General features: G+C 47.8%; 1 protein-coding gene across 3 annotated transcripts in view; it reads left to right on the top strand.

Moving 5' to 3' along the window:
* Positions 1-26,096, top strand: part of LOC105468993 (endoplasmic reticulum to nucleus signaling 1) — a 90,936-nt gene extending 64,840 nt beyond the window's left edge. For all 3 annotated transcript variants that reach the window (XM_011719504.2, XM_011719502.2, XM_011719503.2), the window contains 14 exons: positions 246-324; positions 1,389-1,554; positions 4,946-5,064; positions 7,492-7,683; positions 9,204-9,477; positions 10,327-10,417; positions 10,720-10,909; positions 11,794-11,893; positions 12,183-12,382; positions 15,997-16,144; positions 17,213-17,340; positions 19,748-19,871; positions 20,303-20,370; positions 21,060-26,096. In XM_011719504.2, the coding sequence (XP_011717806.2) occupies positions 246-324; positions 1,389-1,554; positions 4,946-5,064; positions 7,492-7,683; positions 9,204-9,477; positions 10,327-10,417; positions 10,720-10,909; positions 11,794-11,893; positions 12,183-12,382; positions 15,997-16,144; positions 17,213-17,340; positions 19,748-19,871; positions 20,303-20,370; positions 21,060-21,272 (2,092 nt within the window). In that variant the 3' untranslated portion in view covers positions 21,273-26,096. The remainder of the gene's footprint in view (positions 1-245; positions 325-1,388; positions 1,555-4,945; positions 5,065-7,491; positions 7,684-9,203; positions 9,478-10,326; positions 10,418-10,719; positions 10,910-11,793; positions 11,894-12,182; positions 12,383-15,996; positions 16,145-17,212; positions 17,341-19,747; positions 19,872-20,302; positions 20,371-21,059) is intronic.
* The last annotated feature ends 525 nt before the right edge of the window (positions 26,097-26,621 follow it).

The following is a 26,621-nucleotide window of genomic DNA, read 5'->3' as shown; positions in this document are numbered from 1 at the left end:
AATTTTGCTGAGGCTTGCCATTAAGTGGCTTGTCCATGTTTCTGCAGTGAGTGACAGCTGGGACTAAAGTCCTGTGGCCCTGTTCCCAGGGCAGTGCCCCACCTTCACACCCCTACTGCTTTCCTCCACGTCTGGGGGGTTAATGTGGTCATCCCTGTGGGTGGTATTTGGGGTTATGATTCCTCCTTTCTGTGGGATCTGGAAATTAAATGACTCTGGAATGCATGTATCTGTTTTTCTCCTAGGCCCACTCTGTATGTTGGGAAATACTCTACCAGCCTCTATGCCTCTCCCTCAATGGTACACGAGGGAGTTGCTGTCGTGGTAAGTCCACTATGGAGGGCTCACAGCTGCCTAACTGCTTCTGTTCCATTTTAGCAAAGAATGACTTTGCTATGCACAAGCATACTGCGGGTTAAGAATGCAAAATACAAATCTTAAATTCTCAAAAACAGTTTCCGCACATGCCACATTCTACTTTGAAAGAAAGATACATGACAGAAACAGCTTCTTAAAGCTGAGGAATCCCTGATTATTTCCTTTTGCTTTTGTGGTCAAATCTAAACTCCCCAGGCTGGTGTTCATGGCTCTCCTTAATCCAGTCCCACGATGCCGTTCCACCAACCTGTTAGTTTCTCTGTGTGAGTTACATGACCCAAGCAAGTGCACTTTCTCCCTGACTTCTACAAGCTTCCTGTTCATCTTTCCCCAGGGCATTTGTTCAGGCTGCTCCTCACCTCACGCTTCAAGTGCCCTTTCTTCTTCCTTTTCCATACTCAAACCCTTTGCCTGCTTTTGCAATCTCTCCAAGCCTCCTTGGGCCTCACCAGCCTGCCTCGAACATTCTGTCTCTGAAAGTCCAAGGCATCATAATCCTAGCTGTTTGTCTTGATCCCTACAATGCTTGGACTGTGTGGTTGGCTCTCTTGTCTTCCCAGTGAGTTGGGCGACTGCTCCTGTGAGCAGACAGTGCCTGCCTCTGTTGTAGTTCCAGCAGCACCTGAGCCAGCACCGGGTGTGTGGGTGGACTTTATTCCACCCCGTTGGTTGCATCAGTTGTGACTAACAGATATCCATTCATTCTCCTTCACTTATGTCTGCTTCTTGTAACAGCGTCTTGGAGTTCTACACACACACTTCTTGTTCCCTAGTACCCAGACATAAGAATCTGAAAAGTCGTCCATAAAGACATCAGTGCAGCTTGTCACGTCCTGAGAGAGGAACTTCTTTGCCCAGAGTTGGGCCTTTGTGTCCTTGTCCTTTGGGCTCTGTCCTGGACTGGCCCTGCACTAGAAATTGCTCACCTTTCAGGACAGTGGCTGGGATGGTGTGCCACGGGACGTGCTCTCCCTTCAGGGCTCCTGACCCTCACTGCACCCTCTCCACAGCCCCGCGGCAGCACACTTCCTTTGCTGGAAGGGCCCCAGACTGATGGCGTCACCATTGGGGACAAGGGGGAGTGTGTGATCACGCCCAGCACAGAGCTCAAGTTTGACTCCGGACTCAAAAGCAAGAACAAGCTCAACTACTTGAGGAATTACTGGCTTCTGATAGGTAAGAGCGGGTCTCCCACAGTAGCCAGAGGTGACAGCATGCTGCCTCCTGGTGGTCAACCACCGGCCCTGGTAGTTACACTGTACTCAGCTCGGAAGGCCTTGTGCTCAGAGCCTTTCCCGGCTGGCCCCTGAGACCTTGGGACATTTTTACCCCCAAGGAAAATCAACAAGTTAACTGTGTTTCTGAGTCAGTTTTTGAAAACTGTTTAATGTTCCAAAACTCAGGTACTAAATCATGTAAACCTTGTGTGATTATCTGACATTAAGCCCTTCAGAATGCATTTCCTCATTCCTCACAGCCACCCTGTGTGAGGTAGGTACCCTTGTCATTTCCATTTTACAGTTAAGAAAACTGAGACTGTTTCTATGGAAGAATTAACTTGGGGTCCGTGTGGGCATGAGGGTGAGGGGTTTGAGAGGCAAGGGCTGAAGACCCAGGAGGGATGAATTCCCAGGATGGGTTGAGAGCAGCAGAGTCGGGCTGGTCATGGTTCTAGGGCAGTATCGTCCCAGGTGTGTGGGAAGATCCCTTTTTTCCTCTCTCTCTTGTTTTTGCTGCCATCAGTAATGGCCAGGGGTTGAACTAGAGGCCCTGTCCCAAGAGAGAGAAGAAGTTGACATGACACCCAAAGACAGACAGCAAGTGTGACAAACGAAGGCAGAGATGAGAAGAGCTGTGTTCCTGGCGAGTGTGCCAAGTCATTAGAGCAGGAGGGAGTTTTCTTGAAATGCACCTGCTCTTCCTGTGCCCCACCCCCCACTGTTCTGCCACCTTCTAGCGCCAGTAGGGGCAGAGCAGGGCAGGAGGTCAGTCGGGTGCTGGAGCACCGAGAGGCCAATGCAGTTTCTTCTCTCTGTTCTCTTCCTCTCATGCTTGCTGCTGACAGGTACTAGGGGAGAAAGAGGTCAGGGCTGGGGCTCTGGAAAAGAGATGTGGGGCAGCCGGGAGCATGTGGGGACCAGGAAACAGTAGAATCTGCCAGGCAGTGGGGTGTAGGTGGGGATGTGTGTAACCAGGTGTTACGGGGGGAACCAGATATCCTTGAGCCTTGATCCCTTTCTTTATAGATTGTCAAGGTCCATTTCTTTTTTTATCCTGATTCCTTGTAGCCATTTTTATTTTATTTTTACCAAATAACAGGTAAAGGAGATGACAAAATAATAATATGTTTTTACTAACAGAAGTAATTGGAGGAGCATGTATGAATAGGCCCATGGTGAGAAAAAAATAGCTAATGAGCAGAGGCCATTGCAATTACAAGGCTGCTCAGCATTACGGGCCAGTTAAGGGGCTCACAGACTGCCCACCAGTGATTAAGAAGATGTGTATATATGAGAATAAGGAAATGTGTATATATGAGAATACAGAAAATATGGGGGCAGAGAATCTTCATGGTTAACTTGTAAAATGAGATCCCTTTAAAATGGAAAGGTTGTCCAAGTAAGAAAACTGCGAAAACAGCAAAGTATAAGGAGTCTTTTAAGTATAAGGATCCCACAATTCAAAAGCCTCTTTGGAGGAGCTCCAAAGCTCATCATCTTAAAATATGGCACTGAGACTATGGCAGTGTCTCCTGTTGACGAGGACCCTTCTGTGTCCAAATGTGTCCTTTCATTTTCTCTTTGTGGAAAACGTTAAAGATATTCCAGGTTGTCATTAATCTTGAAAATACAAGGATCCAATTAGCCTGAGAGGCATGGTCTGTGGGTTGCCCCAGAGCCATGGCCCTGACCTTGGGTGCTTTCGGCATCAGAGCTTAGTTAACTAGGCATATATAAGCCCGAGAGAGCCTGATTCAGTAGGTCTGGGGCAGGGCCTAGCCATCTGCTTTTTGCTCTAGAGTCTGGACCTAAGAGATAATGATAGATGAATACGTCAAGAAGACCAGGTAGTATTTGTACAAAATGTTTAGTGGTCTCATGAGTAAAGTTGTACAGTGGTTGATCCAGCATGTGCAGTGTGATATTAGTGAAGGTCCAGCTCTGGGAGAAGCCTGTTTACAAGAAGGTTGACAGGAGGACTAGGGGGATTCAGGCTAATGCCTTCCATAGCAGTCTCTTGGCAGGTGTCCTACCAGACAGGTAGGACTCTGAGCACTGAGTGGGTATTGTGGGAAGGGCAGAACACTGCTGCACAGCGTGGCATGTGGAAGAACACCTCACTTTTCTTAGACCATAGGTCTCTTGTTAGTGAGCCTCAGAGTTACCCGCACACACTCACATTCAGATTCCCGGGCCCTACCAGCAAGTCTGATTCAGAGGTCTGAGGTGGGCAGACCACACATGGAGAAATCCTGTCCCCAAGCAAAGCATGTCTCAGAGCTCCTTGGTACACAAGAGAAAGTAGTGGTGGCTCAAAACAAAAGTAGGTTTCCCTTAAAGAACGATATTATGTTGTAGATAGAGAACTGACCTAAAGATGGGGAATCAAAGAGGAATTTTCCAGATCAAGAAATGTACATTGCTTAGACTAGTTCCTGTTTGTTGTCATCCTGGCATGTATGTCATGAAATCTTTGATAGGTTTAGGGGAAAATGGAAAGATCATAAGGTGAAAGAGATGTGAGTCAGAGTGAGATCTGCTCACAGCGAGAGAACAGAGAGGAAAGTCAGCCAGGCTGCCGGCAGCCTAATCTGAAAAAGTGACCTGGCTCTTTGGGGCAGTATGTAGACTCATTTTTAGAGATGAATGGATTATCAAGCCCTATCAAATCCCAGTTCCTTATTCTAGTCAGCTTTGTATCTCTTACAGTAATTGCACACAATAGATGCTCAATAAATGCGTAATGAATGCTCACTCAGTAGCCATGCAATAGTTGTGTAGTGAACAACGAATGAATGTGGAGCGAGCTATGGCCCCATCCATCTAGCAGGTGGGTCCTACTGCTCTCTTGCAAGTAATGTACCACTTTCCCGGATGGAAGCTCACATTTACATCATAGTAGGACTAGAACTCCACCTGAGCAATTTAAATACCAAGATGGGAATTCGGCAGCCATAGAAGAGTGACGTTATAGGGGAAAGCATTGAAAGGAGAACTCCTTGAACTTTTAATGAAGCCTCATAATACTTCACCTGTGGATTGGACCCATGCAGCCCCATGAGCCTTGTGTCTGGTGCATCCCAAATGTCCTGATCCCTGTCATGACAAGGACACTTCTTTGCTCCTCACTAGGAGACACGGAATACTGTATTCTGCCATCAAGTAGTAAAGGTCCTGCTTTGATGGAATTTTCTGGTAACTGCCACTCATTTTCTCTAACTCGCAGTCTTGCTGAGAGTTTGCACTGTGGGCCCCTCAGTGGGTAGCACCTGTTGCCTAAGTTTAGCGTTGAGTGCCACCGCAGCTCGGGAAACTGTTCTCACTCAAGGTTTTGTTTCCTCTCATAGGCCACCATGAAACCCCACTGTCTGCATCTACCAAGATGCTGGAGAGATTTCCCAACAATCTGCCCAAACATCGGGAAAATGTGATTCCTGCTGATTCAGAGAAAAAGAGCTTTGAGGAAGTGAGTCGGGGTTGTTGGTGTTAGGTGTTGGGAGGGTGAGGCATTAGACTTTGACTTTGCCTTCTGATCATGCAGCCTTTTCTGGAAGGGAAGAGGAATGCACCAGAATCCAAAGCAAACAACATAAATAGTTAAGGGCTAGTGGAGAGGAATAGGAAGCAACTCGTGAAGGAAGGTGCAGGAAAGGTAGCAGGACCAAGCTGGGCCTGGACCTGGATGAATGGGTAGGATTTGGCCAAGTGGAGGGAACAAGGGGGCACAGGAGGGATGGTACAGCAAGGGCAAAGGCCTGGAGTGGGAAGAATGCTGGTGTGTCCAGCTCCCAGGCCAGACCCGAGGCTACTAAGCTGGGAGTAGTAGGAAATGGGCTCACACGGGTAAAAAGGAACCATGTTACAGGGCCTGGAACAAGCCCTGTGGAGGAGGAGCAAGCCCTATTGAAGGCTGGGTTGGGTGGCTCACATCTGTAATCCCAGTGCTTTGGGAGGCCAAGGCAGGAGGATTGCTTGAGCACAGGAGTTTGAGAGCAGCCTGGGCAACATAGCAAGACCCTACTGCTTAAAAAAAAAAAAATGTTGAAGAAGTGATGAGACCTGAAGTTTTATGAAGCAGACAGAGAGTGGCCTGAGACTATTTGCGCAGTGTTCCAGGGGCTCTCTTAGCACACCTTGGCCTAAAGCCAGAGGAGAGGGAGTAGAAAGGACTGCAGACCCGGAGCTGAAAGCATCAGTTGAGGAATTCAGCAGCCCCATAGAAGTCAACCTCATTCTCCTTCCTCTCTCTCATCTGCTGGCGCCCCCTGTTAGCTTTACCCAGTCAGAAACGACAGGGGGTTGGGGAGGCCATTGCTTTGGTCCATACAGGTCAGTGTTCTGGGGCACAGAGCCGGTGGAGGAGGTGGAAGGGTGGCTGTGCAGGAGGGAACTCAACATGGCCAGGGAAGGGGAAGAGGGGACGTCTGAGGCTTAGCGAGCTATTCAGGCTTGGCGGCTTCGGCAGCCCTGCCATGGAGGGCCCAGGAACAGAGACACACCTGGGCTACATGAGCAGGGTCAGAAGAAAAGAGAATGGCTGACTAATGCAGAGACCAAAAGCACAACAAATTCGGTTGAGAGATTTAGATTTTATCCAGAGACAAAGGAAATTGTGGACTTTCAAGATTCCAGGGCCCAGTATCTGTTTACCATCATCTATGGAGGTAGCCCAGTTGGAGAAATATGTTGATTCCTAAAACAGCAATCTCAAACAGCATTGTCCTATAATCTTATTAAAGTCCTGCATATTCATTATTGAACACTTAGAAAATAAACACATACAGAAGAAAATAAGACAGTGTCCTTAATTTTACACCCAGAGGTAGCCACAGGTCAGATCTTTACATTTAACCATCTAGTCTTGGATAACAACAGTCTTTGAAAAAGTAAGTATTAAAATACTCTGAGGTGCATCTGTATGGTGATGAGACATACAGATGTCCCTGGCCACATGCCCAGATGCCTCCTATACACTCTGCAGGCCACAAACCCCCCAAAATGTGGGAGGCACTGTGGGAGAGACGCGAACAAGAGGGGTACACCTGGAAGGGGAGAGAAGAACATTCTAGGCAGCCATCTGGGGGGAGGGGTGAAATGGTGTGAGTGTGCGGGAAATTTAGCATGTGGGAAATTCAGCACGTGCCATGGAGGCTGTGTTAGTTTTGTTGGGCAGATGATAACTGCATACCTGGAATACTAGATATTTGAGAATGAATCAATGCATTTTTCTAAATGCATGTTCCATGAAGTCTTGGAGATTCTGAGGAACTCTAGGGAAGCTCCATTTTTATCTGATTTAATTTTGGGCTTCTAAATTTTCTTTAACAAACACTTCTGATGCTTCTTAAAAACTTTGAAGAAATAGTGGACTACTGGAATAAATTATATTTTTGGGATTACACTGACGGTTTACAGGCAACACAAAACTGCTTTATTACTTTCTAGCCATGCGTCTCCATATACGTGCGAATTTCCTTTTAATGAGAAATGGTATTATTAAATCAAAGACCAATTTTTCACCAGACTTTGCTACAGATGACTTCAGAGTTTTCCCGGATACTGAACCTACCATCAAAGGAGGAAGTGTTTGCCTTTTTGAGGATTTTCAAAAAAAAAATATGTAGGGTCTGAAGACACCTGCCAAAAGTATTGCTCCAAAAACTATTTTTGAATAATGATAACCTCACTGCAAAGATGCATGGTCTCTCAAAGCAATTGCTTTGAAGGAGGCAACAATTATCTGCCTACATGATCTTTGGTGAGCTTAAAACAAATACAACACCCTGCAGTACAGTCATATCCTTGTAAACAGTGATTGCCTCTCTTGATTGCTGGCCTCATCTGTATCTGGCTACAAGTTTTGCAGTGATGTCGCAACTCTCTCCCATGCAAGGTTATCAACCTGGTTGACCAGACTTCAGAAAACGCACCTACCACCGTGTCTCGGGATGTGGAGGAGAAGCCCGCCCATGCCCCCGCCCGGCCCGAGGCCCCCGTGGACTCCATGCTCAAGGACGTGGCCACCATCATCCTGAGCACCTTCCTGCTGATTGGCTGGGTGGCCTTCATCATCACCTACCCCCTGGTAAAGCTCAGCACTTCTCCTTTGCCCTCCACCTGTTTCTGGGGCTTCTCTGCCTGTCACCTCACGTCAGTGAGATCGAGACAAAAACAACCAGCACATTTCGTTCCCCATTTAAAAGTCAGTGTTTATCTTCAAAAACATAATTAAAGAGACACTAGCCTCCCAGAAAAGGACAATTTGGTACCTAAATCTTAGTGTTTTTCAAGTAAGAGCTGATGTATAAGCCTTGCTCAAAGATGATTTTGAGTAGTTATCTGTATTTTTAAAGAATAAGGATAATAGATGAAGACCTTTCCTCTCTTAAAAACTGCCATTAGAACGTCTGCTGGGGAGAAGAACCAATCAAAGAAAAAAGAAGCTGCCCGTGAGATCAGCTTGTGTGAAAAAGGCAGCATGGCCATTCCGTTACTTCCTAGTTGGAAACGAGCAGGCTCCGTAGCGGAGCAGGCTGTGGCTGGGATGAAATATGTGAGGGGAGTGGTCCTTCAGCAGGTTGCTCAGAGCATGGAGACGCTGTTACCTGAGAGCTCAGGAAGCTAATGACCCGCCCAGGAATGGGAATGACAGACCCTTTATGGCACTCCCCATTGGCACGTCTGCACCTGATGGTTTCACTTTTCACCTCACTCAGTCCTATGAGGTCATTATTATTGACCTCATAGGTCGATAATGATTTTCTTTTGTCCACAAAGGAAGCAAGTAGATCCTGAGGAGCTAAGTAACTTTCCTTACGGGTACCCAGCTAGTAGGCAGCATTTCCAGGACTCCATCCCGTGGTGGAGGGAAGGAGAGATGACTCCCTGGTGGGTTGGTGGCTCACAGAAGTCCCTTCAGTCCACCTCCTAGACATGGGTAGGGATAATCACAGATGGCTACTACTTCAGGTAATTACAGAATGAATCCTCAGGTATTTGAGAGGCATGTGGCCACGGGGAAGGCAATGGGATGAAAGGGGGAAGCAGGACCTTAGCCAGGCTCCCCATGTGTCAGCCCCACTGCCACCTCCTGGCAGTGTGTGTGCAGGGGAGCACAGCTTCCTCACCTGCCCCTCTGGACTACTGAGCATCTGTGCGCTAGCCTCTAGCCAACACACAGACATGGTAGATGGCAAACCTGGGGCTTGCCCCCACCCACCACTGGCTCAGCCATGCTACCTGTGCTTCCTGTTTGGTTTCACCTTTGCAACAACTCTCAGACTTTCATAAAAATCACAGAATTTTAGAACCGAATGAAACTGGCACAGCCCTCAGCCTAGGACACAGTCCTTCCCCTGGTGGCCATCCAGCCCCTCCTAGGGTTGGGGAGTGGGCTGTACGAGCAAGGATCTAACTAGTCGGCAGAAAGACCTCCAGTCGTCAAAGCGATTCTGCCTCCAGGTGCCTTCTCACTGGTCTCTTTGTGCCCTGTGGGGTCACATAAAGTACACATGCTCCCTCCACCACTGGGACCTGTCCCTTCCCAGCTGTTTGTTTCCCTGTGGGAACAGCTGCCCTTGTCTGGATATGGGTTTCTCTTCCCAGAGCATGCATCAGCAGCAGCAGCTCCAGCACCAGCAGTTCCAGAAGGAACTGGAGAAGATTCAGCTCCTGCAGCAGCAGCAGCAGCAGCTGCCCTTCCACCCACCTGGAGACACGGCTCAGGACGGCGAGCTTCTGGACACATCTGGCCCATACTCAGAGAGCTCGGGCACCAGCAGCCCCAACACGTCCCCCAGGGCCTCCAACCACTCGCTCTGCTCCGGCAGCTCTGCCTCCAAGGCTGGCAGCAGCCCCTCCCTGGAGCAAGACGACGGAGGTAAAGCCAATTGCCATCTTGATGCTATTTCGTGTTTTGTTCGAGCACCTCCTGAGAAGTCCAAGGAGTCTCCATAAGATTGTAAAGTGCCATTCTCAGGGATGCATTGTGTTCTCCTCTAACTGGCACTCTGAGGGTCTCTGCAGGAAGGCTTCTGCCCCATCCCTTGGCATCTCCCCCTCAGAGGGCCTTCTGGGGACCACCCTGGCCATCCCCCTGTCTCTCCACAAGGGCTGGGTGTCGCGGCTGAGCAGAGGTGAGCTGCCCATTGGGCTGGAGAGAGTTCCCAGGGCCAGCTGGTGGCCAAGTGTGAAAGTGTCACAGTTTATCTGCTTTCCTCTGTGGAAGTTGGCTCAAGCCAGTTGTCAGAGCCCCAATTCTGAGCGAATTGGCACAGAGCTGGTGCAGGGACCTCAGAGCCCTCTGTCCCGGGCAGTCTTCTCATTTTTACGTGTCCACCACCGCCTCCTGAGTGTTTCAGTGCGGATCTTTACAGTGGACTTTCGTGGTTGTTGTTAACCATTAAACCATTCTAACTATATCACAATAAATATGTATAAGTATATGAAACGCTATGGAGAATGCCTGCCTTCCAGAAGGTTTTAAGATATGCAATCACACAGTAAGGTAAAGGCAGAAACAGAATGCAGGGGCAGGGGGAAGAGGCAGCCCTGGGTGTACATGGGGAGCGGGCCCGGCAGGCTCTTCCTGAGCAGCAGTCTGGGGTGCAGTGCCTCTTAAATCCCATCTCTTAATCTGAGGTCAGGAAGCTTGCCACCACGTTAACCTCAAGGTTCTTTAGGTGATAATCTGTTTGAAACAATCTCTCTTTTTCCTGTTTTGTCCCAGATGAGGAAACCAGCATGGTGATAGTTGGGAAAATTTCCTTCTGTCCCAAGGACGTCCTGGGCCATGGAGCTGAGGGCACAATTGTGTACCGGTGAGTGGATTAGCCAGCCCCCTGCCCTCACCGCCTGGTGTCTAAGTTGTTGCCTGTCAGGTTGCGAGCCTGGTGCCAGGCTCAGAGCACAACAGGGTCAAAGCAGTGACCTAGGCACTTGGAGTCCCGCCTCCAGGGAGCTTGCACACTGAGAGAAGCAATGATTCCGGGGCCACCAGGCAGTCAGTCGGGGCCCTCTAGGCTGGGAAGCAGTAGTTGAATGCTGTGGACCCAGGTTCTCACCTCGTTTACACAGCCTGACTCGTGCTTACCAGACACGACTCCTGCTCCTCATCCCGCAGGGGCATGTTTGACAACCGTGATGTGGCCGTGAAGAGGATCCTCCCCGAGTGTTTTAGCTTCGCAGACCGTGAGGTCCAGCTGTTGCGAGAATCAGATGAGCACCCGAACGTGATCCGCTACTTCTGCACGGAGAAGGACCGGCAATTCCAGTACATTGCCATCGAGCTGTGTGCAGCCACCCTGCAAGAGGTGGATTGATTTTTTTTTATTATTTTGTTAACTTTATTAAAGTCATAGCACTTTGGGAGGCCAAGGTGAGCAGATCACTTGAGTTCAGGAGTTTGAGACCAGCCTGGACAACATGGTGAAACCCCATCTCTACAAAGAAACCAAAAATTAGCCAGGCCTAGTGCTGTGCTCCTATAGCCCCAGCTACTTGGGAGGCTGAGGTGGGAAGATTGCTTGAGCCTAGGAGATCGAGGTTGCAGTAAGCAGTGATTGTGCCACTGTACTCCAGCCTGGACAACAGAGTGAGAACCCATCAGAAAAAAAAAAAAAAAAGTTACAGTGAATTGTATTCATTTTAAATGTACAGCTTGATGAATTTTGACAAATGTCTATACCCATTTAACCACATACACAGTCAAAATGTGGAGCATTTTCATCCCTCTAGTTGTAACAGGGTGGTCCCCCTGCATGCCTGGGCAGTCTGCTTGCAGTTGGCATGTCTCTCCCTCTTTGCCTCCAGGAAACCTGGACAGTTGTTCTTCCCATCTTCAGTCATGGCTGGTGTGGGCTTGAAGGATGCCGGCTGGTAACTCTAGGCTTTAAGATCATCCAGCAAACTCCTTTTGTTCAGTTTCCAGGCTCACCTTGAAACTCTATCAGTATCATTTGGATTCCTTTGTAGGTTTACCTATATGAGGCAATGAACTTGAGTTTCTTGCCTTCTTATCTTTCTTATTGTAAATTAGTAGATTGGAGCTTTGCTCCTTGTTGGAAAATATAGATTTAGACAGAATGTTGTCAGTAAAACTTCCCGTTTCTTTCTTAAAATGGTATCAAAGAAAACAAGCTGAGGGGCCAAGTCCTGAGGACTGTGTGCCGTGACCTCGTTGTCATGTCTTTTGCAGTATGTGGAGCAGAAGGACTTTGCGCATCTCGGCCTGGAGCCCATCACCTTGCTGCAGCAGACCACCTCGGGCCTGGCCCACCTTCACTCCCTCAACATCGGTGAGAGGCCGCGCTTTACCAGGCCAACAGCCTGGGTAGGGGTAATCAGTGACCCAGGTGGGGCTAACCAGTAGCTTGGGTGGGCCTTGCTTCTGTTCAATCTCTTGGCTACATCGCCAGTAGCAAAGATGAGTGGTGTAAGAATTTGAGGAGGAATCTACATAGTTGAATACCAGAGCCAGGTGGTGGCAGGCATCCTGGGAGTCTGACGAGGACATACTCCCCATTGGAGGAGGAGGCCTGGGGTTGCTCCTGGTAAGCATTGGACTAATCTGGAGTTCTCTATTAGTTCACAGAGACCTAAAGCCCCACAACATTCTCATATCCATGCCCAATGCACATGGCAAGATCAAGGCCATGATCTCTGACTTTGGCCTGTGCAAGAAGCTGGCAGCGGGCAGGCACAGCTTCAGCCGCCGATCTGGGGTGCCTGGCACAGAAGGCTGGATCGCTCCAGAGATGCTGAGTGAAGACTGTAAGGAGAACCCTGTGAGTAATAGGCTATGGCCCTTTGAAAACTACAGAACCAGCCCATTGTATCTTCAGGAGTAGAACCTTTAAATTCCAGGTTCGGGGGCTGATGCCCGTGTAGCTGGAGAATGGCATTCCTTTCACCAAGAGCTTCTGTATGAACTTTCTATGTCATCTCATGTTCAGATGATTAAAGGGGCAAATGTGGGCAATTATCTATTTTTTTCCCCTATTCTTCCAATTACTTGTTTTTTTGTTTGTTTGTTTTGTTGGTTGGTTGGTTTTTTGTTTGTTTTTTTGTGTTTTTATTTGTTTTTGTTTTGAGACAGGGTCTTACTCTGTCACCCAGGCTGGAGTGTAGTGGCGTGATCTCAGCTCACTGCAACCTCCACCTCCCAGGTTTGAGCGATTCTCCTGCCTCAGCCTCCTGAGTAGCTGGGATTACTGGTACCTGCCACCACACCCAGCTAAATCAATCACTTTTTAACCCCTTTTTAATTTTGGTAAACTGGGAAGTCAGGACTTGCACAGCGTGAGCAAACTTCAAGTTTTCATTATTTTTAAATTTTTTTGTTTTCTCAACTTATTTTGATAATTTTTAGACATAGAGAAAATTGAAAGAAAAAAAATTTTTAGAGGTGGAATCTCGCTATTTTGCCCAGGCTGGTCTTAAACTCCTGGGCTCAGGTTTAGCCTCCCAAAGTGCTGGGATTACAGACATGAGCCACAGCGTCTGGCTGAAAGAATGTTAACATGAATACCTGTGTACCTCCACCTAGATTCAACGTTTGTTAAAACTTTTGCCACGTTTGCTTTATCTTTGCCTATTACTGAACCATTTGAATATAAGTAGCAGGCATCCTGACCCTTCACCCCTGTAGACCTCAGCACGTGTCTCCTAAGGAATACATTGTGTTTCCAACCACAATACCATTATCCCACCTCAACAATTAATACTGTTTCTATCCATCATCTCATATTCAATCCATATTCAAATTTCCCCAATTAGTCCCCAAATGTCTTTTATAGAGCTGCGTATTTAGCTACCTACTGGGTTCGACACCTACTGGGTTTTGTATACCAGGATGGAATCAAGTGTCTTGCATTACATTTGATTCTGTCTCTTGGAATTTACACATCTTTCCACCTATATTTTGTTCCATGTTGAAGTTCCATTTTGAAGAGTCCAGGCAGTGGGTTATAAAATGCCCCATTCTGATTTGTTTACTTGTTTCCTCATGACAACGTTGAACATTTCTCTGTATTCCTCGTATTTCCTGGAAACCAGAAGTCAGGTGTAGAGGCTTGATTAGGTTCAAGTTAAATGTTTTTGGCATGAGTAGATCACAGGTCTCTGCATCAGGAAGCATGTGATGGCAGATTGTATCTGTAAGATCGTATCTGTAAGATTGTTATCGCCTCCTCTTAGTGATGCTACAGCTGATCTCTCTATCATAAGGGTTCATTTCCTCCTCTGTTGTTAGTATTTGGGGTGATCCTTCAGCACAATGTGATATCCTGTTTACTGACAGTCACTCACGCAGTGGCTTAGCATGTGTTGATCACCCTTGCCTGAAGTACTCAGTTCAGTAGAAATTCTTCTGCGTTATTAGCTGACATTTTTCTGTAAAGCAGAGCTTTCTTTTCACTTTCTTCTCTCTCTCTCTCTTTTTTTTTTTTTTTCTTGATCACTATGGGCTCAAGGATTTTGAAACTAATGTTATAATCCATTTTCATCCTTTTTTTGTTATTTACTTCTTTTGATACACAAATTGTTCCAAATTTGGTCAACCTGGAACCCCTTCAAGCTGGCTTCTGCATCCATTTGCTAGGAGTGCACTCACATTTGAGCACCTTATTCTAGCACAGGTCGCTGAGGCTCACCTTGGACACTGCCCGATGGAGACCTGGATGGGTCAGCCATCTTGAGTGGATTAGATATGGTCCTCTCTTACCCAGCTCACTGGGGACCAGCAGCTGGTCGGTTCATCAAAGAAGTCAGTTACAGTGAAGAATCATAAAAACACGTACACATGCCGTAACACTTAATTTTAACTTAAAGCAAGTAATATAAGCCCTTAAGTCACAGAAATCTTGTACTGTAGGCTAAGGTCTTTTCAGATTTGGGTCTGACTGACTGGAGTCCTCATTTTCCAGCTTGCATTAAGCACACTCCTGTGCCACTTCTGCATGGAGGCTTGGACACTTCAAACACTTCCTAAGCGATTTGAGAGCAGAAGCCTGGTTTTTAACGCTTCGTGACCCAGTCCCTTACGGTTGAGTCCACCACACCGAATGCCGCAACAGCTCTTGTAACCATTCCCTTTCCTTTGTGGAGTCTTTCTAAAGATTCAGCTTACCTCAAAATTCGTGGCACTCATGTTTGACAGCTTATGGAATATTCAAATTACAAGGACAAGTGGCAATAATAAGTTTGGGAAAGAACATAACTGGGGCCACGCAGGTTGGAAAGATGCCTCTTCACCTTAGTGTTGACTATGCTGGGACAGCAGGTGGCACAGAGTGTAGGGGGCGTGGGAGACCCGGAGAGCTCTGGGAATCAGGGGCGAGCTCCAGCTGTGGCGGCCATGTTCCTCCTGTCCTGAATCCAGCGCCTTCCTAAGGGAAAATCTGGTGAGGTGGAATAAAGCATGGTAGGTTTGGAGATTGGAAGACCTGAATGCCATCCTGGTTTGTCACATCCAGCAGTGACCCTGAGCTTGTCATGCAACCTTTCTATCCACATTCTTATCTGGGGATGAAAGTATTTGCTCTGCTCACCTCACAATGTTGTTGTGAGGCTGAGAGTGCTGTGTTGTTCAAGGTGTGTCTCCTCCAGCATGGAAGGCGATGAACCCCTGGTTCCTCTCACTAGACCCTCACTTCACCTGGTGGAGAATCTCAGAGGCGGGGCCTAGTAACAGGGACCTGAGCTGTGCTCAGGAACCACCCTGGTGTTACACCCCAGGTAGCATGAGCTAAAAAACACAAACGTACATTTCCCTCAAAGGAAGCTCGTCTGTAGACACAGAATGGTTTCATGGCATAAGTGAGAGGCTTTCTCGGATTAACATCAAAAATGACCTCCTTGGTAACTTGTCAGATAGTTTGTTTCTGGGGCTGTTTTTGAATCATAAGCTGTTTTATTCACTTATTAGCAATTTTGCTACCTACTGTGTGCAGGCACCATTCTGGGCCCTGGGGGTACAGCAGGAAAGCAATGACGCAGAGACCCTGCCTGTGAGCACTTTCATGTTGGGGGTAAGGAATATATAACAGCCAGGAGAGCTTTTGATGGGCCAAGCACTATCGCAAGCAACCATTTTTGCATACTAATGCATCTCTCTTGACAACAACCCCATGAGGAGCATGCTGTCAGTGTCCGCATCTCACATGAGAGGGAACCAGGGGCTTCTAGGTGGCTCCAAGCCCAGCTTCTCCACTGTGACCTCTGACACCCATGCAGTGCTGCAGGTTACCCCTCACTGCTCTGCGCAGTTCACGTATATCAGCTGATTCTCCCAGAACACCTTCCAGGTGGCGGAAGCAGCAGCAGTGCTCCTCCCTCCCTGGCTGTGAGTGAGGATGGAAACTCTGCTCCCACACCTCTCATGCCTCATGTCTCTTTTCAGACCTACACGGTGGACATCTTTTCTGCAGGCTGCGTCTTTTACTACGTGATCTCTGAGGGCAGCCACCCTTTTGGCAAGTCCCTGCAGCGGCAGGCCAACATCCTCCTGGGTGCCTGCAGCCTCGAGTGCTTGCACCCAGAGAAGCACGGTGAGCAGTCCAGGGGTCGGGGTTGGGAGCAGCTCCTCAGCTGCCTCAGGTGGCCCTGCGGAGCTGGGCTGTGCCACCTCTGTACTCACAGAGGCCCTGGCGCCCCAGCTGCTCACCCCACAGGCCTCAGGAACCTACAGACTTGTGCCAAATCTGGTAGAGGGTTGGTAGGGTTATCCCTGGGGCACCACCTTCTAAAGCTGAGACGCTCCAAGATTCCTCCAGGTCACCAACTACTTGTGTGACCTAGACAAAGCCCCCTTTGGAGACCTTCTTTTTCTACCTGGTGACATGAGGGTTAAATAATCTGTGGTCCCTTCCTGCACTGGCATTTGGGAAGACAAATTGTCTTCTCTCTTGTGAGGGCCAGTGGTCAGCAGGTGCGGTCCATGCTGGGCTGGGGACAGACAAGCTTTATCCTCACCCTGCTGGTCTCCTGGTGTGGGTGCAATAAGTCTTTCTTTCAGACTTCAGGTTTTCCTGGCTGGTAATTGGCCCATGACACTCCAATGCTGCCTTTTGAAAAAATTAAAACTAAATTATTGTTTTGTTTATGGTTGATTTTCCTTATTGTAGAAAACACAGATTAGCATAAAGGCCCATGTAGTCCCATTATACAGGGATAAATGATGGCTGTTAATACCTTTGCATATATGTTATTCTAGTCATTTATCTAGACGTGTATGCATATTTTATAAAGATAAGGTTAAATCCTGCATCCTGTTTTGCAACATGGACGTTTTTCAACGTCACCTTGAATGTCTGTCCACAACAATCTGTATTTAGCCACAGCTGCATTTTAACAGCTCATGGCCCAGCGTAGAGAGGCACAGTAATATATCCACTCGGGCCTCTGATGTTGGATGTTGACAGTCACTTCCTTCACAAACCATGCAGTGAGGACTCACCTCATTGGCTAAGGTTTTGTGTCTGTTCCTAATTATTTGATTGGAATAAATTCCTCTAAATAGAATCATAAATGAGAGGGTATGCACCTTTTTTAAGTTTTGGTATTTCCCTGTGACTTTGGACTGGTAATCGTGAGTTGCTTATTTTCCTCCTTTATAGAAGACGTCATTGCACGTGAATTGATAGAGAAGATGATTGCGATGGATCCTCAGAAACGCCCCTCAGCGAAGCATGTGCTGAAACACCCATTCTTCTGGAGCCTAGAGAAGCAGCTCCAGTTCTTCCAGGTAGAGACGTTTGTTCTCTTTATCCAGAGTCTTCATTTAATGTTTTTCAGATTTTGAAAATATAGAAAAGGACAAAGAATAAAACAAATTGCCTATTACCCTAAAACTGAGAGATAATCATGGCTGATGTTTTAATGTTTTCTTCATATATAAAAGTATACTTGGGATCTAACCATATATACAGTTTCAGAACCTGCTTTTTTTTTTCAATTGTATCTTTCATGTTAAAGTTCTAAAATTCCAATGACCATAGTATTCTTTCATATGGATGTGCCATAATTGTTAAGTTTTAGATTATGGAATTTCCAAACATATAATACATAAATGTTTAAACGCTATTAACGAGCACTCCTTTATTCATCCCTCAGGTTCAACAAGTATTAACCTTTACCCTCTCCCCTCTCCAGGTTATTTCAAAGCAAATCTCAGGCATCATGTAATTTCATTCAAGTGTCTTAAGTTTATTTATTTATTTATTTATTTTTGAGACAGCGTCTCACTCCGTTACCCAGGCTGGAGTACAGTGGTGCAATCTTGGCTCACTGCAACCTCTGCCTCCCAGGTTCAAGTGATTTTCCTGTCTCAGCTACCTGAGTAGCTGGGATTATAGATATGCACCACCAGACCTGGCTAACTTTTTTTGTATTTTTAGTAGATATGGGGTTTCACCATCTTTGCCAGTCTGGTCTCGAACTCCGGACCTCAGGTGATCTGCCTGCTTCAGCCTCCCAAAGTGCTGGGATTACAGGCATGAACCACCACACCCAGCCCAAGTGTCATAAATTTAAATGCTTTCTTATATTGTATTTGGTTCTATCATCTTTTACACAGTCTTTGCCCAGATCTCATTTTGCTTAAAATAGGTTCTGCAAAGTTAGAACTCCTTTGGCAATTTGACTATTTAAAAGCTTTGTGACAATGTCAGGTGACTTTTGAAGAGGTAATGTGTTTTTCAAAGTCTTCCATGTATGAATTGAACATAACTCACCCGATCGCCTCCTGCCCAGTGCGTGGCTCCGAAGAACAGGCTTGTGGGGCAGTACTTTTCCCCTTGGGTCCAGGCAGAGTACATTTTAGTGAGCACCATACTCAGAAGTGACCGTCATGCTCTCCGGGGGTTGGACTGGGGCCTTGGCCAGAGGGAAGCCCCCAGAATGTAAGCTCCTCGAGGGCAGGAGTGCTTGACTACTGCATTCACTAGTGTGTCCCTGCCTCCTGGCCCAAGGTGGGGGCTCAGAAACCATTCAGATGGATCGGGCTGGGGAGAGTTCAATGCTGTCTTCCATGTTATAGCCTAAGGATTGGTCACTGTGTCCATGGACATGATGTGAAAATTCTCAAGTCCATATGTCTTCCAGGGACTTGTGAAAACCAGCCAGGTCATTTCCATCACAAAATACAGAACACGAATAAAACCCATGCAAAGGGACCTTCACCCACCATGGGACAGGATTTAAATGCTTAGTATCTCCAGGTATATGTCTGTCAAACACACCTGGCTTCCACCCAGGTCATTTAGCTGTAACAGCTTTGCAGCTCAGACACGTGTGTTCCCAGTGCACCCAAGCTGACAATCTGACCTCTCCACAGCTTTTCTCTGACAATTGTAAAGTAGGAATTCAGCCAGTCTGGCTTCGTCTTCATCATAGAAAAGGCTGCTCTGAGAAAACGGTCTCCTAAGGCTACTTAACATTGATGTAGGCAGGGCTCACCACTCCCTGTGTCCTCAGCTGTCGACCTGTCTTACTGATGGGACTTCAAGAGGCCTGTACTTGGGTGCTTCCTGACCCTCTCCTTATTTCCAAAGTCAAATGCAGAGCAAGGTTTGAATCCCAACAGAAGCCCCTGGAGCCCATACTCTTGCCACCAAGTTTCCTCTTTGAGAAGAAGGCCCGGCTTCACTGGTCTTTTCTACTGTTGGAGGGAGGAGTGGCGACCCTCCACCAGTTATGGGCTTGAGCATACCATGTTTCAGTGAGTAGACAAAGCACAGGATGCACATCAAATCTGAGCTTTCCTTTTCTTTTTGGTTTTGGTTCGTTGGATATAGATTGCACTTGTGGCTTCATACACATGGCACGTGTGTGCACATGTGAAATTCAGGGTATGCGTTCATGGTCTATGTGCAGGTGTACTCTGTGAAGCTTCTCTGTCATGGAGAAGCTCTCTGTGGACCCGTCCTTCATGAGGAACAGACAGGGCACCTCACAGGGAAAGACACGGATGAGGGAGGCAGAGGGCAGGGTGCCTGCTGCCCAGCTCGGGGGCAGGCTGCAGTCTGGGCCTAGGGGCCGTCATCCCTTCATGGCTCATGTGCCAGTGACCATCTGTTACTCAGAATCCCAATCGCACAGCTCTCAGTATCTCCGGCACTGTCCATCATCTGCTGCCCTTGTTTCTCTCACAGGACGTGAGCGACAGAATAGAAAAGGAATCCCTGGATGGCCCGATTGTGAAGCAGTTAGAGAGAGGCGGGAGAGCCGTGGTGAAGATGGACTGGCGGGAGAACATCACCGTCCCTCTCCAGACAGGTGAGCACACTGCGGCGTGTGAGAGGGCATGTTGCAAAAGCCGCTGCCGCCTTTCCAAGAAGTAAACGTGGAAATGGACGCTCCAGGCTGTTCAGGCCCCAGATCCCACTTGTCGGGTTTGAGACTTTCTTGGGTGTGTCCCCTGTGGTTTGGTTACACTGATGTGTGTTTCGTTTTTGTTCCCTAGAGTGACAGGTGAGTGATGGTGTCATGCTCTAGGTGGTCATTTCCGATCTGGGTGCAATCACCAGGTGGGGTTGAGGGGGACACCGCCCTTGGGTTGGATGGGAGTATCTGCTCCTGTGACTGGGTGTGGAGTGACCTCACCTTTCAGTCCAACTCCGTAATCCCCAGAACCCGGGAATTGTTTTCTTTTAGAATGTATTAGTTTTAAATTTGATTACCCATTGCGTCCCTCAATGTTTTTCTAGACCTGCGTAAATTCAGGACCTATAAAGGTGGTTCTGTCAGAGATCTCCTCCGAGCCATGAGAAATAAGGTAAGCTGTGTGTAAATACTGGGGAGGAAGTTTATCCAGTAGATGGTTGGTGATGCTACTCACGCTGACACGGACACCTTCCTCCTTTCATCCATTCTTGATAAATCTTCTATCCGTGCTGGCATTCTCATCTCTCAGGAGCTAGGCAGCTTCAGCTGGACTTGACAAACTGCAGGCTACTGCTTCTTTTATGCTGGTTTTCCCTTCAGGGACGCAGGTGCAGATGAAGCTCTGGGAAGCAGTGCTCTGCGGCCCGTGTCCCTCTTGGTCTCTGGTTACTGACTTTTGTGGGGCCTTCTCCCTGTCTGATGCAGCCACTGTGTGTGAACATGTATAAACATGCCTCGAATGCGGGGACCCCGCTGGGACAGACACTCCAGTCTCAGGCGACTTTACTCCTCCTGAGGTGACCAGGAGTGTCTCCAGGTCCTGACTGTCACAGAAGGCTTGAGCCCCCGCTGGACCGGCTGGGCCTTGCTCGCTTCGAGGCCTCCTCCTGAGTGAGGGAAGCAAGGGAGATGATGGGGCTGGATTATTGGATACATAAGCCTTTTTTCCTTTTCTTTACCAAAAACCAACCAACACTCATATTCTTTCTCTTCCTTGCATGATGAAAGGGTGTTTTGCCAACACTTCCCAAGCTTTCTAACCCCTTTCTAACCTCCCAAGCTTTCCAACTCTCTTTGCAGAAGCACCACTACCGGGAACTGCCTGCGGAGGTGCGGGAGACGCTGGGGTCCCTCCCTGACGACTTCGTGTGCTACTTCACGTCTCGCTTCCCCCACCTCCTCGCACACACCTACCGGGCCATGGAGCTGTGCAGCCACGAGAGACTCTTCCAGCCCTACTACTTCCACAGGCCCCCAGAGCCCCAGCCCCCAGTGACTCCAGACGCCCTCTGAGCAAGGGCGGCCCCCTCTGTTCTGGTGGCCCCAGCTGTGACTGAGGGCCTGGTCACCACAATTAGAGCCTGACACCTCCCAGCTTTGCAGGGAGACCAGGCTTCCCAAACCAAGTGCCTTGAGCCGCCTGCTCTGCAGCCCACAGAGGACCGTGCTGACCCCAAGAAGTGGGAGAAGTGGCCCCTCGTGACCTACAGGGAGCTGGGAAGATGCTGGCCCTAAAAGCCTTACAGTCAGGATGTCTGCAAAGGAGAGCCTCAAAGACAGCGCGAGTAGCACCCCCAACCGTCTACTGGATAAACTTGCTTCAGACTTTTTTTTTTTTAATTCCTGCTTAATGTCAAGTCTGTGGGCCTTTCAGGAAGGGGGAGGAGGGAATCCTGCATTTTGCTTTCGTGCTGGGGCAGCTAGGCTGAGACGCACCAAGTGCAGCCTTCGCTGGAGACCGGACTTGAGTGGTGGGGGATGCTGACAAGGAGGATGGAGTTCAGAGGGTGTCGTCCTGCGGTATGAGATGCCTCATTGATCACAGATGTGCCCAGAGTAGCCCAGGTCACTGTTAACTAGTGTTTCTACAGAGGCAGGAGCCGTGAGCATGAGGCATGGCATTAGGGACCGGTCAGCTATGCATGCCAGCAGGTGGGGTCGTGTCTGCAGGTCTCAGAAATGAAGAGGCTGCTGTGTTCTGGAGGCAGTCGTGGCTCAGTGCCAGTGGCCAGAACAGTGGCCTTTGGTGGATGTGCCCTGGGCCATCTGGAGGTGGTGCTCAGGAGTGCTTGGGGCAAGAGGTAAAGATTCCCTGGCCTTCAAGGAGAGCAGCTAAGACCCAGACAGGGACTAGCCTTCAGGACCGGAGGGAGGCTGCCGAATGGGACCCTCCTGGTCATCAGGAGAAAGCCCTGGGCCAGCGAGTAGTCAGTCAGCCTCCTTCGTCCCCAAGGCTGGTGGAACAAGAGGCCCATGGTGAGTCAGGGCCAGGGTGGGGCCAAGGCCAGGGTCACTGTGTGCTTCATGGGCCAGCTGTTTTGTTTTTCTTGGCAAATTTTAATAACTATGTTTTAATTATACTGTAGAATGCTATGTCAGCATGAGTAAGCTAAACTTGAAGCTTACTTGTGAAGAATAAATAGATAGAATACATCTTCTATTTTTTTGTGGTACCAAAAATCACCATCCCCTCAAGAAAGAGTGTTCATGTATAGAACATTCTCTAATGCTGAAGAGTAAAACATTATAGCAACACTATGTAAATGTATTGAACAGTCTCTAGATTATGTTTGTGCCATACTGTTTTTTTCTAAACTTAACATAATTTTTAGCTTTAGTTTCCATCAAAACTTTTGTCTTTTCTCTCCCAAGAGCCTTAGAGGTTAAAATGCAATCAGCCTACCGTGTAAGGAGATGTTGTCCGTGTACTTTCTCCAGCCATTTGGGGGATCATTGCGGCTCAGGGCTGGTGAACTCAGAGACTCCATTCAGTATTAAGAATGGGATTGTTGAATTTTACTCACTCACAGAGAAATCACTGTTTCTTCATGTTGTAAGATGTTTTCTGTTTGTGTATTTGTATCATGATTACTCATCTAAAGCTCTTACTCTGCCTTTATAGAATTCAGTTCTCCTCCTTTCATCATAGCTAAAGTGACTTTTGTGCCTACTATTAACATGATCCTACATCCTTAAATCTCATTGATTACCTCACTTAGGCCTTGGAACCTTGGCCCTTGGTCAGTGTCCTTGGCGTCTTCTAAGCAAGGCTGTGCACTTTTCAGAAACGTGGCCAGACTGCGTTTCCTGCTGCTCGTTGCCGTGTGCCAAGTGGTCTGAGACTGCTCCCCACACGGCGGCAAGGCGCTTTACCTGTGGGCTTTGGCAGTAACCCAAGAGAGGATCAGAAGGTGGAGAAGCTGCCACGAGTGGTTTAGCGGGACTGCCACAGGGACTGCCCCCCACCTTGTTCTCAGCACAGATTTTCTCTTTGGGAGTACCCAGGTGATTTCTAGCGGCACAATTTTGTGTCATCTCCCTGCTTTAGCCCTACTTGCCTAGAGACAACTGTTTCAAATGCCTTTTCTGCTTATACTAGTTTCTAACCACCCAGATTTCTCAAAATCATTTATTCAGTGTATTTTATTTGAGCACTTACTGTATTGAGCTAGGCAGGATATAGGGTGCTGGAGATACAGCAATGAACAAGACAGGCAAAACTGCTTTCCTGAAACTTGTGATGAGAGACAACAATAAAAAAGTGTTGCTGCCACAAAGAAACCGAAGTGTGTGGGGAAGGGCACGTGTTTGCAGTTTCATCTCTTCTGTCCCAGAATCACAGGGATCTGGTCCAATCACCTCTGGTCTCTCCTCTTAGTCACCTTTAGGAGCCCAGGTTCCCGTCCATCCTCTGGGGGATTTGTTTGAAGAGATCTCGTGTGGGTACTTGTCATGAAAACACCTTGGGCATCATCTGGTGTATCCAGTTCTAGTCTCGAGAATTCTGGTTTCCCACTGTGCTCAGCGAGTGGAAAGTTCTTTTCAGGCCAGAACAGCTCTGCACCATCGCGTATCGTGTTGCATCCTAGCTGTTTGATCTGTAGTTCAGGTTATGGGACTTCTCCAATCCCGGAAGGCTGTTGAACTTTTTAGAAATACTGTACGCTATCTTCATCTTTAAGATGGAACTTGGTCACATCTGTTAGGAATCCAAAGGACACTATGACTTATTTAAATCTTGTCTTGAACCTTGTATTGAACCTCTGTTGGGCACATGTGCCAGAATTTCTCTTGTTGTTTCTCGAGTCTTTTAATTTCAGTTTTTTTGTTTGTTTGAGACAGATTCTTGCTCTGTCGCCCAGGCTGGAGTTCAGTGGCACGATCTCTGCTCACTGCAACCTCTGCCTCCTGGGTTCAAGTGATTCTCCTGCCTCAGCCTCCCGAGTAGCTGTGATTACCAGTGCGTGCCACCATGCCCAGCTAATTTTTTGTATTTGTTTTAGTAGAGACAGTGTTTCACCGTGTTACCCAGGATAGTCTCGATCTCCTAACCTTGTGATCCGCCTGCCTCGGCCTCCCAAAGTGCTGGGATTACAGGCACGAGCCACCGTGCCCGGCCTAATTTCAGTTTTTGAAGTGTCCACAAGTCATGAGGCACCAAAGCATTTTCACTTGGGGAGCATTGGTATTCCCTGATTAGCCGCGAAGCAATCTAGCAGCTGAAGTGTGAACTCCTGGGTGCGCAGGTGTTCTGCCTCCCGCTGTGTTCTCGGTGCAGTGGTGGTCAGAGGCCCTTCCAAGGAGACATCACTCTGATCAGTTACAGATAGATGTTCTGGAAGATCTGCAGGTGAGAGATCCAGCAGTTTCTTCCCACCAACTCTAGAAGAAAGGGCCTTATCAGAGTTGGCCCTGAGCCTTTGGTAAGGTTTTGTGTGCATGTGATTCAGTTATCTTTGGCAATTCTTTCTCGCTGCAGTGAGAGAGATTAATTGGTTGCTGATCAAACCGCTCATGCAGATGGGGGGACCTTTGGATTGTACAACTTTCTCATCTTGGCTGCTTTCTTTTCAGGCAGTTGGACTTTGGCCAGGTTTGGCTTTCCCAGAGCCGTTTCTTTCTCTATCCTTTCCTTGGATCCTCGTAGTGTGCCCATTGGATCCTCGGCCTTGTGATCCTCTGGGAAGAGGGGTCAGTTCCACTTTTGCAGCCTTCTGTGCTGGAAGAGAAGTCCAGCGTCCTGGAAGGAGCCTCTTTAAGTTCCCCGTTTCGCTTTCTCTCTCTGCTCTTTTAGTGTCTGAGATTGCCTTTCTTTGAATTTCCCAGCGTTTCTTTTCCTTGTTCCTTCCCTCACCATCCTGAAGTCATTTTGGTTGACTGTGTCCTGGCTTTGGCTTCTCCTGGCAGGAAGTCATCAGGCATCCTCTCCAGGTGAGCCGAAATTCCACCCTCCCAGGTTGGACACCATCTTTTAAACCCAATGGTCTACTCCCCTCCTCTACTTTGTTATCTTTATGAAACAGTGATTTCCCATGAGTAACCCTGGTTCTTTTTGTACCAGCGCTTAAATCCTTTCTGTAGACATTGGAAAACCACAAAGAACGTGACTGCAATGAGCCTCCCACTGGAGCAGCCTTAACCAACACTTTGGCCAAAGCCCCCACCTCCCCTGTGTGCTGTGTATGTGTTCGGTGGATACAGTATTCCCTTTCAGTGTCCCTAAAGCTGTGACGGGGAGTCCCCACTTACCTAGAAAGCATTACCAGTCACCTACTCTGCATTCTCAGATGCAAACCTTGTGTAGTGTTCTTTTTGCAATGACCTATTTATTTAACCTATTTATATTTATTTAATTTTTACTCTGAAATGTATCCAGTTACAATTGTACTTGCTTAAAGCACATCAGATTTGTTTACCCCTGACCATTTTAAAACTGGAAAAGTGATACTGTATCCTTCCATGGGACGGATGCTTTACAGTAGTGTCATTAAAGGGTGATTAATTTGGTCGGGGTAAAATGTTAATTTTTAGGTGATTTTTAAGAATTCTGTGCCATTGTGTCTTCTGTGTGGATGGTTAATTGTTTAATTGGTATGTGTTAATTGTGTGATACAGTCTTCTTTGTGGAACCCAAAATCCTCTTTTTAGCTTTATATTTTATAAACTGCCAGATTGTACAAGTTTTATGTGTATTTTTAAAGCTTGAAGACACATGAGGGTCATTATCTAAGTTAAACAGCCTATTTTTGTACCTCCTGTACAGTTTTATAATTCTGCTGATTGATGGCGGCATCTTATGTCGAGCCAACCACAATAAAGATAGTTTTAGATTTTGGAGTCAGTCTCATTTTCTTAAAGATTCAAATACCATTCTCAGACAGGCTGTGCTCACTGTCCTCTTGGGTGGCCAGGGCTGGACTATGAGTCCTTTGCAGCTGGCTCGGCTGGTGGGGCATGGGTGTCCTCATATCCACAGCAGGGTCCAGGGACTGGGACACCCTCCATGGTGGCTGTGTATCAGAAAAGCTTCTTTGAAACCTTGCAGGAAGTTCCCCAAAGTATTAATTTGGGCTGAATTCCAGGAAGGTGGCCAGCTGGGACAGACACGCCACGTGGTAAGAATTGGGCTTCAGAGCAGAGTTTGGGGTATGGGTACAGTAGGTAGGATACTGGACCAGGAAACCCAGGAGGGGAGAAATGCCATTGAGGCCAACAAGGGTGGGGAGTGCCCCAAAGAGCGGGTTAGCAGCATGTGGAATGAGCTCAGCTGACGTCTGCTTGGACTTGGCGATCCTCCCAACACACCTGCTCCTTCCCCTGCGCCCTCTCTATGGACAGGTGAGGCTCTACTTGCTCTTGCAG

This window comes from Macaca nemestrina, chromosome 17 (genome assembly GCF_043159975.1).
Source record: "Macaca nemestrina isolate mMacNem1 chromosome 17, mMacNem.hap1, whole genome shotgun sequence".
NCBI lineage: Eukaryota > Metazoa > Chordata > Mammalia > Primates > Cercopithecidae > Macaca > Macaca nemestrina.
Note: the sequence above shows the minus strand (reverse complement) of the source record. Positions and strands in the feature narration are given on the sequence as shown.